The sequence below is a fragment of the Diabrotica undecimpunctata genome, chromosome 10 (genome assembly GCF_040954645.1).
Source record: "Diabrotica undecimpunctata isolate CICGRU chromosome 10, icDiaUnde3, whole genome shotgun sequence".
In the NCBI taxonomy this organism is placed as follows: Eukaryota; Metazoa; Arthropoda; class Insecta; order Coleoptera; family Chrysomelidae; genus Diabrotica; species Diabrotica undecimpunctata.
Genome location: NC_092812.1, coordinates 39,189,716 through 39,209,406, shown reverse-complemented (window position 1 = coordinate 39,209,406; position 19,691 = coordinate 39,189,716). Strand labels below are relative to the sequence as shown.

General features: G+C 33.4%; 1 protein-coding gene across 2 annotated transcripts in view; it reads right to left on the bottom strand.

Moving 5' to 3' along the window:
• The window catches only part of LOC140451813 (solute carrier family 12 member 8), a 47,408-nt gene that overhangs the window by 7,528 nt on the left and 20,189 nt on the right, over positions 1–19,691 (bottom strand). For both annotated transcript variants that reach the window (XM_072545682.1, XM_072545681.1), the window contains exons 5-9: positions 11,959–12,193; positions 10,805–11,241; positions 5,106–5,390; positions 1,498–1,635; positions 575–753 (exon numbers count right to left, since the gene is read on the bottom strand). In XM_072545682.1, coding sequence (XP_072401783.1) covers positions 575–753; positions 1,498–1,635; positions 5,106–5,390; positions 10,805–11,241; positions 11,959–12,193 — 1,274 coding nt within the window. The remainder of the gene's footprint in view (positions 1–574; positions 754–1,497; positions 1,636–5,105; positions 5,391–10,804; positions 11,242–11,958; positions 12,194–19,691) is intronic.

Genomic DNA, 19,691 nt, shown 5'->3' with positions numbered 1-19,691 from the left:
TTTAGGGAGAATGTTGGAAATAAGCCACAATACATCTATTTACATGTTTATTTTACTGACGTTTCGATCTCTAGTACAGAGACCGTTTTTAAAATTAAGAAAAAAAAAAGAAAATAATATAAGAATATATAAATATAAAATAATAAACAAATAAAATAAATATAACTATAATTTATATCTTTGAAAACGGTCTTTGGATATAGAGATGGAAACTTCAGTAAAAACGTGCAGATAAATATATTGTGGCCTATTTTGAACAATAATATATAAACAATATAATATAATTAACGTTAAAATAAAAGTGAGTGTACGCCACTGGATTCTCATACGACTTTCCCCACTTCTACGACTTCAAACGATGACTCACTCTCCCAAATAGTGAAATTAGAGTTTAGTGTTTGTATATTTGTTCTAAATGTGTTGTAATTGCCATAAGATAAATAAAAAATTAAATATAAATACAGGGAATTTTAAAATATCCACAAAAAGTGAAATGTTTTTGAAATTATCCGATGCTACTAAAATACTCAAACTCAGAACATACTAAGCTACGAAATAAAATGTATATACGTACCCCATGCATCTGAGTATTAGACTCTTTAGCCACCTGAAGAAGTGGAACTCGAAGGCTAGTCCTGGTTTAACAGCAGGGTTGGCTGTTCCTATATACAGCCACACTAAAAAGACTACGCTCATGCAAGCCAGAGCATAGTACCAGTTAACTAACAGCATTATAACTATCTTTAAGGCAGCCTAAAAATAAAATCATTTTCTTTACAGAGCTTATCTTTTATATTATAATTAATAAATCAATTACAGATAGTAATGTAATCATCAATAAATCTCTTTTCTGCTTATTTACTTTTCGTGGTTCACTTCATGTCTCAATGATCTTTATTGTAGTTCTTTATATATCTCAGACGAACTGTCTTCTATGACTAGTAAATTACACTGCGCGTCATTTGAAGTGGAAAACTATTTCCGTTTATAATTAATGCGATCTCTCCAGTACACTTTTCTATCCAACATCATGCTCCAATATTTCTCTTTTTGTTGAATTATAAATTTTATTGATTGCAGAGTCGTTCTACACATGTCTTTGTATAAGCAAAAATCGTCAGCCAATTGAAGAATTTTATACCGCTACAGGTATATTTTGTCTATGTATATATACAAGACATATGTATATATGTCTTTGTATAAGCAAAAATCGTCAGCCAATTGAAGAATTTTATACCGCTGCAGGTATTATTTTTATATAGCGATTCCAAATCAGCTGTATAAACGAGATAAACTTGGGTCTATTGTTTCCTCTTAGATATTAATATACATTAATTTAGTATTATACAGGTTTGATATTTAGGATTTTAACGCTAACAGTACATTTAAAAATGTATTGGATATTTGTCTGTGGTTTCTTTATTTCAATTATGATGTATTATGTGTTCCATAAATTAAGAATGAACATGACTAGTTCTCTGACTAAAAAATACTTACGCCAAATAAAGATAGCCACCTATTACACAAATTTGAATACCAGTTTTTCTGCTTGGAGTGAATATTGATTTTTGGTGCTATAGGTGTCTGTTCACTACTTTCTTCAGGACTACTTATCGAATTTGAACTCGATTCACCCTGATAAAAAAGAATATGATATAAATTTGTTATTAATTTATAATTTAAACTAAATGTTACATTATTGATATTTAAAACTAAAGTGGCATAGGAAGTAGACAAATTCTTTAAAACAAAAATACATATGGTTTTTGTGTACTTGCCATGTTCAGTGTACCAGCGTCGCAACAAATGTGCTAAACAGTAATTTATGAAATAATAATATATATTGTGGAGATTTTTGAGGTCAGTTTTGTTATTAATACTGTTTTTTAACATGAATCATGTCCAACATACCGATTTTATTATAATTTGTTCCACTTTCCATTTTTTTTTTTCAAAATAGAAAGAATGGTTATTTTCCAAAGACTGCTTGCCTAGTGCTGTATTTGTGTGCAAGGATTCTTTTATGTAGATACTGATGTGCCTGTCCAATATATTGTAACGTATTTAAATAAAACCAGCGGTTCTAATTTATGTAAATATATTTATTTTTAAGCTTACAGTACAATAATATCTTATCAACTAACTCACTTATAAGAGCGCTGCATTTATATAACGAATGCAATATTCTAGAATTATCTGGAGTAGTCCATCTCTATTCATACTTCGGTAGCCTCTCGAAGGAAAGGCCGCTATTAATAACGCCATCGATCGTAGGTTCTGGAGTCATCCTTCTGAGAATTGTGACACGTACCACGCGTCGGAGGTACGCTATTTCGTTCCACTGCTCCCCTCTTAGATCTTAACGTCTCGATCAGCAACTTTACATGAAGGCCCAGGATGGCGGAATTTACAGGACTATCCAGCTGTGCATAAACCTCTCAAGAAGAAATAACAGTCTACTGAATTTGGAGGACACAATTTCTTCGGGTTAATGCAAGACACAGTAATTCGTACGCCGGTTTCTCGGGAGATCACTTCAAGTATGCTTCTGACAATCTTCCAATCCAGGTTTTCTAGTGCATGACCTATCTTTGGTAAGGCCAAATTCTTGATGCCATAATTGCCCACGATTTTCTTCAAATTAGTTAGAGCACGCCATATGTCCTCGTAGCTTGCCCTGTCTGTACAAGACTTCCTAGTCGCCATATACAACAAAGATCGAGGACCATCTTCTAATCGCAGTACTCTTCCAACTCGTACAAGCGACCGAACTTCTTATTGACTACGGACGAGAGTTCTTTAGTCATCTCAAGGTCTTGGACAACACAGTGGGCTAGAGAGATGTTTTTCGGAACACTGCTGAACTTCTGTGGTCACGCCGAATCTAACAGTCTTTATTTCTGCGTAATTTGACATAAAGTCCTTAAAACTTGGTCGTCGCTCATTTATGATCTCATGTTGAAAAATTCGTACTTCTTCTATTTCATTTGAGCCAGCATAAGGTGCAAGACGATTTATGTGAACAACTTTTGGTTTACTTTTTGGCAACTTCTTAATTCGGTATATTACGTCATTTATTCTCTTTTTAATTTCATACGGAGCTTCCCATTGTCTTTGCAGTTTAAGAGATAAGCCTCGAGGACATTGTGGATTATAAAGCCAGACAGCTTTCATTCTTGCATCGGGGATTATATTGATCTTTCATTCTGTCACTGGCTCACTAGATGTATTGTCGGGCAAGTTCTTGAATGTTATTTACTCTTAAATTCAGCCGGTCGACATATTCTTCTACCTTATTGAATGTTCTAGAAACTTCTTCAAATTTCTCATTGTTCTGTCTACATACTTCTTTAATTATTTGAGAAGTTTCATCGAATCTTTTGAAAAATTTTTCAGAAGTTACCTTATCCATTTGAGAAACATATTCAAATTTCTCGTCGAATCTTCTAGAAACATTTTCGAATCTATCTTCATTCTTTGTGGAAGTTTCCTCAATAACTTTAGAGAAAGGTTTTAAAATTTCTCATTTATTTTCGTTAAAATTACTTCTTCTGCTGACTGAAACTGGAATTTATCTGGGTATTCTCCATTCCTGTTCAGAACATCTTCAGTCGTTCTTGAAGAATCTTCTTGGACCCGCTGCAGTCTCCATCCCGTTCTTCTAGTTGTTCACGTAATTGTTTGACTGATAGTTCTGCAAGCTGCATCTTTAGTCAGGCCCACACGTCCTTTTTAAATGTTCTTTCTTATAAAGATCACTACCGAACTACTCAAATTTTCCCGACGAGCAATACTTTTGAAAAGTCACTGTTTTGAATAAATTATCTCACACAGCGGTTCTAATTTATGTAAATCTTATTCTACTACTTGTATTCTTTTTCTATCTTTTTTCGTGATTTGCCAAACTTCTGCCCCATAAGTCATAATAGGCTCTACCAAGGTTCGATAGATTGTCAATTTCGTTTCTTGTCTAATATCTTTAGACCATAGTAGAGAGTTTAGAATGTTTACCGCTTCTTTTCCCTACTGCGTTCTGTTTTCGATATCTCTTTTGGTGGTGCCTTCTTTAGATATTATAGACACGAAATATTTATATTCATTATATGTTTTTGTGTTTCTAATTTCTAACTCTGGATCTTCTTCATCATCTCCTATTTTAAGATACTCTATCTTTGACATATTCATATTGAGACCCCATTTTTTATATTCTTTCTTTAGTCTTCTAAACATGTAGTCCATGTCTTCCTCAACATTTGCTACGACTACCTGATCATCTGCGAAAAATAAAGTTGTTTGTAAACATTTACCATCGCCTATGTCTATTCCCATTCCGGATACTTGTTTCCTCCACTTCTCTAGCGATGATTGAATATTTTTAAATAAGGCCGGAGATAGAAAACATCCTTGTTTAAGCCTCTTTGTTATAGGAAATGACTCAGATATAAAGTTTCCTTATTTAACGACACTTCTTGCATATATATATATATATATATATATATATATATATATATATATATATATATATATATATATATATATATATATATATAGTGACTGTCGATATAAACAAACAACACAGTTTATTAGGGTTGCAGTCAGAAAATTGGCCGGGATGTTAATGAAACACTCTTATGACTTTTTGTCTAGCTTTCGGAATGGTTTTATTTCTTTTTCAAGACATAGTCGTTGAGATTATTTATAAAAGCATAGACACTCAACATTAATACCACACATATAAAATATAAAATAATGGACAAAATACATTCTAAAATTCTTTAAAATTTAGGTACAGATAGTAAAACTTAGTTTATCATCTTTTACTGGTGTGTTTTTGTTCTCTATGTGTCAGAGTTAAAGACTAGACTAGACCTCTAGACTAAGAGGTTTCTATCTAGGTACAACTCAAGAAATTTAAGAAAATAAAGATACATACAAAGTGATGGAAAAAATGACAAATACGTATTTCTGACTTATTGAGTAAACTAGGTAATATATTTAGGTAGGAGATACACTAAAATATGATTTTTAAAACCATGAAATATCAACAAAGTTTTCGCATACACTGCGCCTATTTTTGTACAGGTTGGATTAGATTAGGTACTTACCCTGAGATTTTTATGTCTTGTGCGTTCAGGAAACAGTCTATCTAAATCACTGTCTTCGCATAAAGTCTGCTGAACCCTGGGCCTGTGGAATCTTTGTTCCCTTTGATGTTGTATATCAAAAGTTTGTGCTAGAGCGAAGTAAGCATAGTCGATGCAAGCGTATGTTAATAGAAAAGGCATTGTTACTATGGGAGCTAGTGTATTTATTTCCCCAATAAATATAAAAGTAAAAGTCACAATAGCTACTACAGCCATTGAATATAAGGGCACTTTGTTTGGTCCTCTCTAAAAATAAAAAAAAATTATTAAGTCAATATAAATTCATAGAAAAACCTAATATCTCGACCTATTTGCCTTCTTGTACGTATTTCAAGGTTTTCCATTCATCAGGCACCGATTTGAAATGAAGTCTAGATAACAAATACTTATGTTCGTATGCCAATAGGAGAGTTATAATTTCAAGACACGTATTTTAGGAGATACTAAAGTTTATTATATTTATATTAAAGTTTATGTAACGTTAAGTTAGTACTGTAAGTAATCGAGTAGACTAAGTACATCTACAAGTATAGGGGTGAAGGATCTTATGGGTTGTCCGGTCCTGAATTTTTTTTACGGTGTTACATCATTCCTGCAGTTAGATCTAAAATTATGTTCTTGTGAAATTTTTATATCAAATACTATATATAATAAACTAATAAACCATAATTTAAATTTATTTTTTTAAAAAGCCCTTTAAAATGAGAATATGTTATTAAACAACAAACTATGAACTAAATCCTTTAATCAACTAGACTTGCTGATATAGCCGTAAGACAAACAAATAAAGCAATATTTAAAGAAAAAAATTCACGTTCACAAATTGAAGAGCTATTGTATATACAGTGTATACAATAAATTAACAAGAAACTCCAGAAGATGTCACTCTGGACATCAGATACCTTGGAGACCATGTCCGTCTTGATATTCAAGTCAAGTCAAATTTATTGATCACATGCGACATTATACAAAGTACATGTATGAGACAAGTCAAAGTTACATTTTACAAAGTTATCTTAAAAGTATATAAATTAATAAACACGATAAAACATACTAAAAAGTTATTTTTAGAATATGGCTCTAGCTCACAAATGTATTGATGTACACACCTCCGAAAGTTTGGCTGATGTAAATTCATTCGTATATCTATTGGTAATTTGTTAAAGAAACTTATGGCTGCATAGTGTGTGCTACTTTCCAACAAAACAGAACGATGTTGTGGAAGCATAAAGTGATTGTCTCTGAATCTTGTTGAATAAACATGGTTAAATTGAAATTTATTAAATTCATAAATTTTGCTATGTAAATACATTATACACGAAAATATATACAGACCAGGAATTGTAAGAATATTGTTTTGTCTAAAGATGCCTCTACAAGAATCTCTAAATTTCATTTTATACATTATCCTAATAGCTCTTTTCTGAAGTACGAATATCTGCTCTAATTCAGAGGTACAACCCCAGACTTCAATGCCATATTTGGCTATTGAGTAAAAATGGGCAAAGTATACTGTTTTTAATACTGATGTATGAAAGAGACGTGAAAGAATTCTCAATGCATAACATGCGCTACTTAATCTGGATTTCAAATTAGAAATGTGGTTTGACCATTTACAATTACTGTCTAGAAGTACCCCCAGCAACTTCGTGCAGTCTGTTTTATCTATTGCTGCTTCTATAGTGGCTTGATGGTTTAATAAATTATTTGACGTGAAAATCATATACTTTGATTTCTCTTTATTCAAAACTAATTTGTTGGATAAGAAATAACTGTTGATGGTGGATAGTATCTGTGTGGTTTTATTTTGCAAATTTTGATCAGACGTTCCTGTGACTAGAATGTTAGTATCATCCGCATAACTGATGATGTTAACCCCAGTCAGTGAATTAGTTAACAAAGCCATATCATTAATAAATACTATAAAAAGTAGAGGACCCAATACACTATCCTGAGGGATACCATAATGGATATCCAATGTGTTTGATTCGTTTACAAGTTCATTAGATGTTATCTTTACTTTTTGTCTTCTATTCTCTAGGTAGGAAGTAAACCATTTTAGAACTACACCACGAATACCAATACCCTCAAGTTTTATTAGCAACAAATTATGATCCAAAGTGTCAAAAGCCTTGGACAAATCGAGAAATAAACCACATGCCTTCTCTCGTCTGTCCAAAGCATCCAACACTAAGCTGACGAAATTTGCAAGAGCTGTAGTTGTAGACTTAGAAGATATAAAACCATGTTGAAAATTATGCAAGACACTATGCTTTTTTAGGAATGCGTTCATTCTAGTATAAACCAGAGTTTCAATTATCTTTGAAAACACAGATAAGAGACTTATGGGACGATAGTTGTTAAGGTCATCTTTATCACCACTTTTGAATAAAGGGATTACAATAGATAGTTTAAACATACTAGGAAATATTCCTTGTTGAAAAGAGGCATTACAAATATCCGTCAGTGGATCTGCGAGAGCATGAATGCATTGTTTTAATAACTTTTACCGAGCCTTCTCACCAATCTTGGTTCTCAAGACTGTCGGCAATTATGACGTTTTTCTCTGTATTGTGAAGATTGAGGCTCAAGTATTTTTTAACTCCTCAGTATAAATATAAAATAAAATTAAGTGATTCTCATAATTGTCCATACGAAGAAGAAGGTACAACGGGGCGCATGATATTAGGCTGTTCTAAAATAATTAAAGAAGAATTTAATAAAGAAATACCCAAAATGTATTAAATTAAGTTTATAAACTATGTTTTTCCCTATGTGTAAAGTCCTAAGTCTATCCAAGGTCTATCTGTCTCGTCTAAATGCTGTCTGATCTATTCCTGAGCGGCAAATTGTATCCTAGTCTAATACCTCAAATTATATTAGAAAAAAAAAAGACGATGACATAGAATTTAAAAAAAAAAGAAAAAACATGAAAAAGAAAAAAAAAATAAAATCACAACACAAGGACAAAAAACCCAAAATAGGATGAATATGTTATAATAGAAATAAAAATCTTCGTAACATTAGATATATAGAAAATATTTCTTTGTAACATTAGAGCGGGAATATGATTGTATAGCTACCTAAACAAACAAGAAGAAACCAGGAGCACTCCTTTAAAGCTTCCGCATAAAAATACAAAATAATTCCATAAGGGTAAGATGATGAATGGACATTGACTCCGAAGCCAATAATGCTCAAACACACACACACACACACATATATATATATATATATATATATATATATATATATATATATATATATATATATATATATATATATATATATGTATATATATATATGTATATATATATATATATATATATATATATATATATATATATATATATATATATAAGAAAAAGTAGTCCAAAGTTTTTTGACTAGTTTGGAAAAAATATATGTAAATACTTTTTTCTTTTTGGGTGTGGTAGTCAATAAAAATAGAGCTTTGCTAAGGCGTACTATTTATTCTGAATCCAAGCTTTCGGTGGTTTTTTGCCACCTTTATCAAGGTCTACAAAGAAAATTACTATGTTGTAACAATTTGAATGGTGCCAAAAAAGGCTATAAAAAACTATAAAAAACTTACCCGAATGTAAGATTCGTGGCATAAACAACAACGTTAAATAACATGATAATACTGAAGTTGCTACTAGACTTAAAAATGTTACTGTTAAAAAAACACTTTAAAAATTACTAAATACGTTAAAAGTTAAAAACAAAATGAAGGACGACATGTTAAAACAGTCGTCGTTGCAGGCTTGATTTCAGTCACATTTCACGAGCAGAAAAAGAAAGTGGGTGGACAATTATTGTTTAAATAGTTTGGAGAAAATACAAAAAACAACTTTGAAAATAACGTCTCACAAAATACTGTTTATGAATTTTGAGTACTACCAACTGTATTACCAACTTGAAATTAAGCGGGAAATTAAAAATGTTATTTATAACATAAGCAATAGAAAGAAAATAGTATTTAGTAAATAGGATTAGAAAAAATAATAACTCAAACAAAACAAAACTGAATTAGTAACTGAAGTTTGATCACAAATATTCAATTAATAATGAAATTTTAAAAAAAGAAAAGAAACAAAGAAAACTCTGAGATGCAAAATAGTTCAGTCAAAAGTCAATATAAAATTGTAAATTTTGCTAAGATTCTGGATCTCAGATCTCTTATTAAGATTGTTATTATCACTCTTGCTGATATGTACCATTTCTAAGAAAGTTCTCTTCAATTTATTTTTCTCTCTGGCTAATATTTTTACATTGTTGAAATCTATCTTATGGTCTAGATCGATAGTATGCTCTGCCAAAGCACAAGTAGGTTTGTTTAGCACCCAAAAAGAAAAAAGTATTTACATATATATATATATATATATATATATATATATATATATATATATATATATATATATATATATATATATATATATATATATATATATATATATATATATATACCCACTTGAAATCTAAAGAATCGGACACTGTTCACAACACTTTACTGCTTTTTCCCAAAGATGTCACTGACAACATAGATAAAGTTCTCAAATCACATGTTATAAAAATAATATTTACTTCCCACCAAGTCAAATTCATCAAACAACACTAGAAACATCATCATGATTATCATTGGTGCTACATTCCGAGTTGACCGTCCACCTTCCTAATCGGATTTCTCCATTTGGTCTTATTAGGTGCAGTTTGATGCCAATTGACAACACCGATCTTTCTGGCATCCTCATCTACACCATCCCTACATCTCAGCCTTGGTCTACGTCTTCGTCTAGATTAGAATCATAGTTTATAAAATTTCCTGCACATTTGCCATCGATCTTACAAACATGAATCCAACCCAATAATTCAAAATAGAAACTATAAACATTTTATTTCAGTCCCCAAATCCGGCTCAATATCTGCCCTATCTAGCATCATTTTCAAACAGCTCATAAAATAGCCTTCGAAGATTTGGCTTAGATCTCAATGGTTAGAAGCCATTGAGATCGAAAAACACCTTGACTAAATAAAACAGATGACGGCACTGGGCTACCCTAAACTCGAAGATCCTACTGTAAATCACAATATTTCGTGTGATTTATGGCAAAGCTTTAAAAATTAACTAGACTGCAAATAAGCATTATAAACTAATTTGAATAATTTACTGTTGTGGTTTTTTATCGTTATTACCGTAAAATTAATTAGGGAGCGTATTTAACACACAGTCAAATATTTGTATATTATTTATGATTTATATTTTTTAGTTTTGGACCATAATGCACCACTTCTAAAAATCTAAGATAATTCATATATCTATTTAGGATACTATTTGAATTCCGCACAAAAAAAAAACGAAAAAAATCATGTTGAAGATAATAAAAAACCTTCCACATAGAAAAAGAAATAACCACCAACGAGAATTAGAACCGAAGATATTATTAAAAACGAAAATCACATTTTCTTGAGGTTATGTGAGAGTCTGAGGATCTGAGAATACATGAGGAAACTTTTAGTTTTTGAAAAGAACTGCAGGCAATTGTCACCATTTTAACCGGCTAGACCCTTTCATTATCTTTTCTTTTTAATGGTTAATATTATTTTGGTTTGCTCACGTTAAATTTAAACGAGTACATCATTTCACTTCGATAACTTACCCCTTTTCCGAGTGATCCTATTCCAGGTATAACATTTTCTAACGCAATTGACTGTAGCACTCTAGGGGTGCCATACATAGCTCCCAAGCAACTTGACATAGATGACACATAAAGCCCGGCTAAAAATAAAACTCCAATGACAGATACATCTTCAGCTATCATAAAATTTGTTAAAAGAATAGCTCTTGTACACGTAGCTCCCAAGAACAATATAAAAACGAGGTAGAGAAAGGTTGCTGTTCCGATTGCAGCTAATGTACCGTTTGGGATGTTCGTCGATGGTGCTTTTAAGTCTCCACTCATATTGATACCAGATAGAACTCCAGTTATTGTAGGAAAAAACACTCCATACACTGTAAACCAACTGTAGCCTTCGGTATAGTTTGACCACATATTTTTCTCCATATTGTCGCTGACCCAACCTTCTACACCTTTATCTGTAACAATAACATAAAATTAAAACTGAAAAGAATGACAAATTAGTATTAAAAATTGGAAAAAAACATTGTTAAGACGTTTATGATAAGAATGAAAATTTGTTTTTGAACAGGCCTAGTAATGTTTCATGTCATACATCAGTAGTAATACATCAGGACACAGTGCTAAAGCCATATATATTTAGAGCATAATCAGAGCAACGATTGAAACAGTGAAGATTTGAAGGAAAAGGTGAAGAATTTAGTAGGTCAAAACATATCTGCAATGTTTGAAAATAGATTACTAATTTAAACTAATTTAGGAGAGTAACTAATAATTAGGATAATACATAGTACTAATTAAATAGAATGATGAAATTATTTTGAAAAGTAATAGTTTGAGTTATCTGTGATAGTGCGTTATGTGACAGAAAAATCCTGATGGAACTAAAATGTATATTATTTAACCCAAGCCAAGAGTGCTGAGCCGGTCTTCTAGTGCTTAATCCGACTTCCTTTAAACGGCTTCTGCTTGTTAAAAACAATATACATGGTTAACTTTTTTTAGTCATAGGAGGTGAAAAGCCTATTTGTCAGACAGTTAATACATTAAAAGTAATCATTCACTTCAAATAATTTTATAATTTTAAAAAAGTGGTGGTTAATTTTGTAGCGCAGTTTAAGTAAAAAACTATTCGTAGTAATTATAATATGTAATGCAGTATATTTTTGGCATACCTTCCTCTGTATGTACAAAGCTGCCAACCATAAAATCTAGCCCCGCGGAGAGCAATATCAACAACAGGATAAACTGCAGTTTAATAACCCATTTAACTCCTGCAACGTTAATGATGCTTAAAAGAAGTACAGCTGCTATGGCAACTATTCGTACAGCCCATTTTGAGTCACCAAGACCGATCAGTTCAGCCATTGACTCTCCAAAACCAAGAACATTGAGTGCACAACCAACGGCCTGTAAAAATAAATTTTTTTTTTAATTTTACAATAATATATGGTGTTAAATATTAATTTTTTTGTGTTATTAAACCTAGTTTTAATTAAGATATTTTGGGAATTAACCACAAATGCAAAAAACATAGTTGATTTCTAATTTTCTGTCTACATACAAGTATTTGAAGTTTATCAAGAACAGACCATGAGCGGAAACTATACGAACTAGTACACTCGCGATCATAAAATCCGGATCACCTGGAAAATTTCAAGTTTCTGGAATATTTTTGCGTCTGGTGGAGTAATAACCTTTTTTTTAGGTTAACGTATTTTTTATTTGTCATCAATGTTTGGTTTGAAAAAAAAAACGGTTTTTTATTGTTTTTATTGAAAAAGCTGGAAACAAACCAAATTATTGATAAAACAGGCATACGAAAAAAATGGAAAATACAGAACGTGGTAAAATGTCAGTGAAATTTCAATGACTAATATCGTGTATTGCCTCCACTTGCTCTAATGACCTCTTGCAGACGACGGGGCATACTCTCAATTTTTCTCCGGATTACATGTTGTGGTATGTTATTCCACTCTCTCACTAACAGATCCTTAAGCTCCTGTCCGTTGTTAGGAGGAGATGTTAGGGGTTGAATACGTTTTTTCAAATCGTCCCAGATATGTTCGATGGGATTCAGGTCCGGAGACCTAGGATAGGGTAACCTCGTAATTCCAACCTCGTCCAAGTATTGCATACTGATCGTGGCAACGTGCTTTCGCGCGTTGTTCTGCATAAAAACGACGTTTTCTCCAAGCCTTGCCATGGCATGCATAACATGTTCTTCCAGAATCTCCGTAATGTCCCTTCGTGCAGTTAAGGACCCATTTTCGATGAAGGGTAATTCTGTGCGGAAGTCGGAAGATACACCTCCCCAAGCCATGACCGAGCCTCCACCAAATGGCATTCTTGGAGCAATGCAAGCTTGTGAAAATCATTCACCGGTTCTCCTCCAAACTCTTACACGTCCATCGGATCCAGTTAGGCAGAAACGGAATTCATCTGAGAATAACTCTTTGCTCCAATCGTTAATTCCCCAATGCGCGTATTGTCGAGCAAAAGCTAGTCGTGCAACTCGATGCGCCAGGCGAAGTGGTGGTCCTGTAGCCAATACCCAAGAAGATAGTCCAAAAGAACGAAGTCTTCTCCTGACTGTTGCAACGCTAACATTGCCATTTCGTACTTCCTGTAGACGATTTCGATGCATAATCGCAGTTGAGGTCCGGTTTCGTAAAGCCTGAAACACAAGAAAACGGTCATCTCGTACCGTGGTCATTCTTCTTCGTCCAGAGCCAGGTCGTCTGGATAGCAAACCCTTCTACTGAAAGCGTTGAAGCACTCGTTGAACCGTAGAAAGGCTTACGCCAACAGTTCTTGCGACTTGCCGTTGAGTGTGACCGTCTTTCACAAGAGCAACAATTTGTGCCGTTTCAACAACAGTCAAGGGTATTTTTGGCAAAATAAACAATAATAAACACTAATAATGGCACTAATAAACACTAATGGTGGCAATAATAAACGTTTGTTCGTTGCGTTTGAACAGAAAGTCGAAGCACAAATGAGACATTTAAAACAAGCGGAGTTACAGGTACCGTTCATTTTGGGAAGTGTGCGCTTTCCCGCGAAATCGGCACTATTGAAATTCTTTGTTGCATGTTAACATGCATTAGTTTGTATTTGTGTTATTATTATTTACGATAAAGCTCGTTAAAAATGAAATATCGGTGATTTTCAAGGTGACCCGGATTTTATGATCGCGAGTGTAGTATACCCAAAAAGTTAAACAATGGGGAGTCAAGTATAAAAGACTCGGAAACAGCTAAAAATAAGGTGAAAAAAAAAAGAATCAGAACAGGAGAATAACATTTGGAATGACAGATTCCTGACAATTAAAAAAGAGATGTAAATACGAAGGTCAATTAATAATTTTTTGTGTATATATGCAGATTAAACACTTTGAATCGATAGAAGTAAATATAATCTCATAGTATTCTCTGCCAGGGACAAAAAATGTCATAGTATTATATTTGTTTCTCTGTCATTCATTAGAATAAGCTACTCGTATACTGATTGACAGGTTGTTTATTAGCTACCGATATACGAATGGAAATATTTATAATCTCGTCTTCTTTTCCAAGCTGTATCTGATGTTAGCAAAAACCTTGGAATGCATATAATACCGTAGCAAATAGACGAAGTGTAAATATTAATATTGGTATATTCTTTGCCTCTACCTGCATTGGTTGTGGAGTGAACTGAGTAGCTCTGTACCCGATACAGCCGATCCCAAGCACCCAAAAAAGAGGAAGAATATAGGAGTAACACCTCTATAAAAATAAGAATCAGCTGGCCCGGCTGATAGAACTTCGTAAGGGCCCCTTGTCTTGGATACAAACAAAGACAAAAAACATTCGCAACGGACAATTCGGCGGAAGTGATAGCGCGGCTTATTCGTAGAAGAGAATCATGTACGCAGCGTCTGATCTACAGTGGGCGGCTGCAAACAGCATATGTCCTTATGCGGTGGTTGGACTTAAAATTATTAAATAAAAGATTTATTATTATGAATTATTAAGAGCCAGTTTTAAGTGACAAACAAATAATACCTATCACCAGTTCGGCTTTACACCACAGCAAGCTACCACTGAACAAATTGAACTGATTTTCCAGCAAATACGTTCATCACTGGATAACAGAAAATATGTATCCAGAATCTTCTTAGACTTCTCCCAGGCATTTGATGTAATGGTCTCCTATACAAAATCAGAACATTCATTCCCAAGAATTACTTCCAAACGCTAAAGTCCTACCCGCCAGACCGCCATTACCTTGTAAAACACCATGACGAGTACAACAGACTTTACCCAAGTACGGCTGGAGTCTCACCAGTCACAACAGCAACTTATGCAGTAATCTCTTCGTACGAAGATCCGTTTTTTAACATAACATAGAGTCCATGTTAACATAAACGTAATATATAATATAATTTACAAACTGCAAGAGGCATTGTCCTCCAGTATCATTAAAAGATCGTCCTCTGTTACAGAAGGAAGACATAAAATACTTGGGAATGTATTTGGATCCTAGGTTTACATGGAGGAAACCCATCTTTACCAAACGGAAACAGCTGGGATTTAAACTCATCAAGCTATACTGGTTAATAGGACGGAAGATTTGATATATAAGTTATTCTAAAATTCATCTGGATTTATGGAATTCAAATATGACGAACAGAAGCTAACTCTAGCATCAACATTTTGGAAAGATTTCAATCAAAATCTTCCGAATGATATCTACTGCTCCATGGCACGTTGCACCAACTGTTACGGAATAAGTCACCGAACTTAACCAACTATATGGACAGGGACTAACAGACCAACCCAATAATCTGGCTCAAAATTTTAATGAGATGACTTGTATGACGAAGACTTAAGTAAAGACTCCAGTCGATCTATAACCTATAAGCTAGTCGCAGAAGCCCAACCAAACCAAAAGACATTGTGATACTGATCCAATGCCAAAAATGTATACGAAATTGTCAACGGGCAACTTTCTTCAAGCCCGATGTTAAATATTTCACCGATTTACTTATTCTAATTATATTAAAGGTTGTGAATACATTGGGAAGTTAACCTTTTAAACGCCAACGTTCCCATTTTGGGAACACAGTAAAAAATAAGTTGGATTCAGAAAATATTGAAATATTTTCAAATATTGTAACAAATATGCTTTCTGTATGTCCCATTCTTACTTTCTGTTAGCTGAAATGTTTTTTTTACTTACGGGATTCATCTAGAAACCGCGCAAAATGACGTCCAAATTCATATCACTTGCTTTTTTGTGCTAAAGTTGTTACTGGGAGTCGATATGTACCAAACTGTGATTTATTTTTGAATAGAAATACAGTAAATGAATTATATAAAGGAAATATTTACAAAAAACACATTTACGTAACTTATTTCTAAAGATATCACGTTCAGCATTCATTGTTCCCAAAATGGGAACGTTGGCAACAGCGAAACACTGTTATTCAAGGTTCCCTAGAGAATGACCGCGCGTAATTGTAACGGCTTGGATTAGTCGTCACGACGTTACGACGAAGAAAACACGTGGTGTTTATAATAATTTTGAGTTTTAGTTTTATTTCAGTGAAAAAATGGATATATCTTTGGATCCAAAAAGTTTTTATGGGTAAGTTGGTGGCAACAAAAAAAAGCATAATACTTAGATATATTTTTATACACTTAGATCATCTATACGAAGGCATAGATTTCTAATACATGCACTCGACGATGTGGAAGCTTCAACGTCCGCAGAACCAGTGGATATTGTTATTCTTCCACCTGATTCAGCTGATCAAGGTACTGAAAGCGACGAGGATACTATTGACGATCAGGTGTTAGATATTCCTGATATACCAGACGAAGTACCCGGTGAAGTAGAAATTCACGCTTATGAATCTTCCGACGAAGATAAGGAAGAAAATGTATCGGTTCAACGTAAATGGAAAAAGAGTGAGAAGGTTGGAATTCAAGCTCAAGCTTCCACACCACCAAGAGTAGGCGATGAACACTTGGGCAAATCTGAGTTCGAAATTTTTTCATTATTTTTTACATCTGAAATAGTTCAATTTATTCGTCATAATACCGAACTCTACGCTCATAGAGATAAAAATATTCACAACTTTACTGTTTCTGAGGAAGAACTTCGTCAGTTTTTGGGGTTACTTTTGATAAGCGGATATCACCATGTTCCTTCTGAGGATGATTACTGGTCTACTGCAGATGACATGCAGGCTCCAATTTTTTCGAAAATAATGAGTCGGCAAAGGTTCCGACTTATAAAACGTTATCTTCATATTTGTGATAATGCCAACCTTCCAGTTGGTAATAAAGTTGCAAAAGTTGCAGAAATATATGATATGCTGAAACAAAACTTCAAAAAATTTGGAGTTTTCCATGAAAATCTCAGCATAGATGAATCGATGATTCCGTATCATGGGCATCACTCGGCTAAGATGTTCATAAAAAATAAACCAATACGATTCGGTTTCAAAATATGGATGTTATGCGGACAAGATGGATTCCCCTATAATTTAGAGATATACTGCGGTAAAACAATAGATAGAAAGATGCCTTTAGGTTCCCACGTTGTAAATAAAATGTTAGAAGTAATTGAGAACCCCAACAACCATAATGTATTTTTTGACAATTTCTTCACCAGTTATTCACTATTGTCAAGCTTGTGTGATAGAGGTATTCGGGCATGTGGAACTGTGCGTGAGAACAGAATAAATAAATGTCCATTGGTATCATGAAAAACAATAAAGAAGCACGATCGGGGAACATTTGATTACAAATCCGATGGTACAGTTATTTGCGTCAAGTGGAATGACAACGCTGCAGTTACAATAGCAAGCAATCATTTCTCCATCAGTCCGCTCCAAAATGCGACAAGAAGAGTAAAATCTGAAAATAGAAAAGAAGTTCCACAACCAAATTTGATCAAGAAGTACAATTTTGGAATGGGTGGTGTCGACCTTTGCGATAGAATGTGTGCTAGTTATCGTCCAAGATTAAGATCAAAAAAATGGTGGTGGAATTTATTTTCTCACTCCTTAAATTTAGCGGTGGTAGCAGCATTCCGTTTCTACCAACACGTAAATCCTGAAAGTACTATAACTCATTTGGATTTTCGAAGAAATGTTGCTATGGCGCTAATCAAAGTTGGAGCAAGCTCAAGAAAAAGAAAAGGTGGTCCAACTTGTCCAGTTCTTAGAGATATACGATTTGATGGAATAAATCATATTTCTAAAAGTACATCACAAGGTAGATGTACTGTATGCCAAAGAAACACACGCTTAGAGTGTACTAAATGTGAAAAGCGTCTACATAAAAATTTTTGTTTTGATAAATATCACTCACCTTGCTAACATATTATTTGTAACATTAAATTTTGTTAGTTTTGTTATAATATATGGAATAAAATATGTTTTTACTGCAATGATATTACTTTGTTATATGTTGTGACTTATAGATGCCAACGTTCCCATTTTGGGAACATGGTTTTTTTCTCAAAAACAGCATTTTATTTTTTTTTTCACAAAACAAAATTATAAAAGATATCCCAATAACATCTTTTTTATGGATAGTTGAAATTTGTTTACAGTTTTTAATGATTCGGCGTTTAAAGGGTTAAGAAAAAAAATGTATCCATCCTAATATCATCATCATTTTCTTTGCCTTATTCAATATGCGGGGTCGGATTCCCCAGTTACATTTCGCCATAAATTCCTATCTTAGGTCATACCAATATCAATCCCTTTTACCGACATGTCTTGCCTAAGTGTGTATCACCAGTCTTCTTTGGCCTTCCTCTTCTACTCCTTTCAAACCTTCAAATCAGCAATTCTTCGTATTAAGTCGCAAGATGCGGCGTTGAACATGCCCTAACCATTTTAACCTATGCCCTCTCATTTGAGAATTAATTGGTGCTACCCCTAGACTTCCCCTAATATATTCATTCTGGGTTTTATACTTTTTTGTTGCTCCACTCATCCATCTAAGCATTCTTATTTTCGCCACATTTTTGTTTCATGGAAGCAGTCTGTTTTAAACCGGTTGTACTGTAGCCAGTTGGCTTATGCACATCTTCCATTCACTCACGATACCCATTCCATGATTCTGGAACCCTATACCAACGTATACAAGTTTAGAGGATGGGTACCATATGTTATTGATCACTTAATAATATCTCCGAAAAGTGTTTTCCCTCTGCGAGACTCACAGTTACGTAAGTTATGGTTGACTGTTTCAGGACCTCTGCTACATAATCTACAGCTTGTGTCTTCATGAAACAGTCCCATCATCCCTACAGAAAAGTTGTTCAAAATTAAATTTCCTATCGAAATGACACCTTTTAAAGTCAAAAATATATTCAAAAAACGAAAAAACTCGATTTTTCTTTTTTACCCCATAACTTTTTTCCTCAGAGGTATATGTATAGACATTGCCTCTTCTATAGAAAAAACTTCTATAGATGCGTCCTGTTCAAAATGACGTTTGATAGAGGTCCTTAGTATTCATAGCGTCCAAGATACGATTTTTCAAAGTTCGCCAGTCACACCATTTTTGGGCTATTTTCCCTATTTATTCGCACACATTGTTCGATAACTGCAACAAGGCATATGCAACGGTAAATTTATTAGTTTCAATGAAGAATGAAAAATCAATTACCTTTAAAATGGTCTATTGTGGAAGGTTCTAGGACTTTGAGCAAGATATGGTTCTTCAAGGTTTCCTACTTTTACCGATTTTTGCTAATAACTTCGGTTAATTTTTAAATTGCTCATTATAACCCTTTTCTTGCATATTTAGGCATATGCATTACTAAATAAAAAAAAAACTTATTTTCTGTACTGTAAAATAGTCTATTTTAAAATATTCTAGGACTAACGGTAACCAACAAA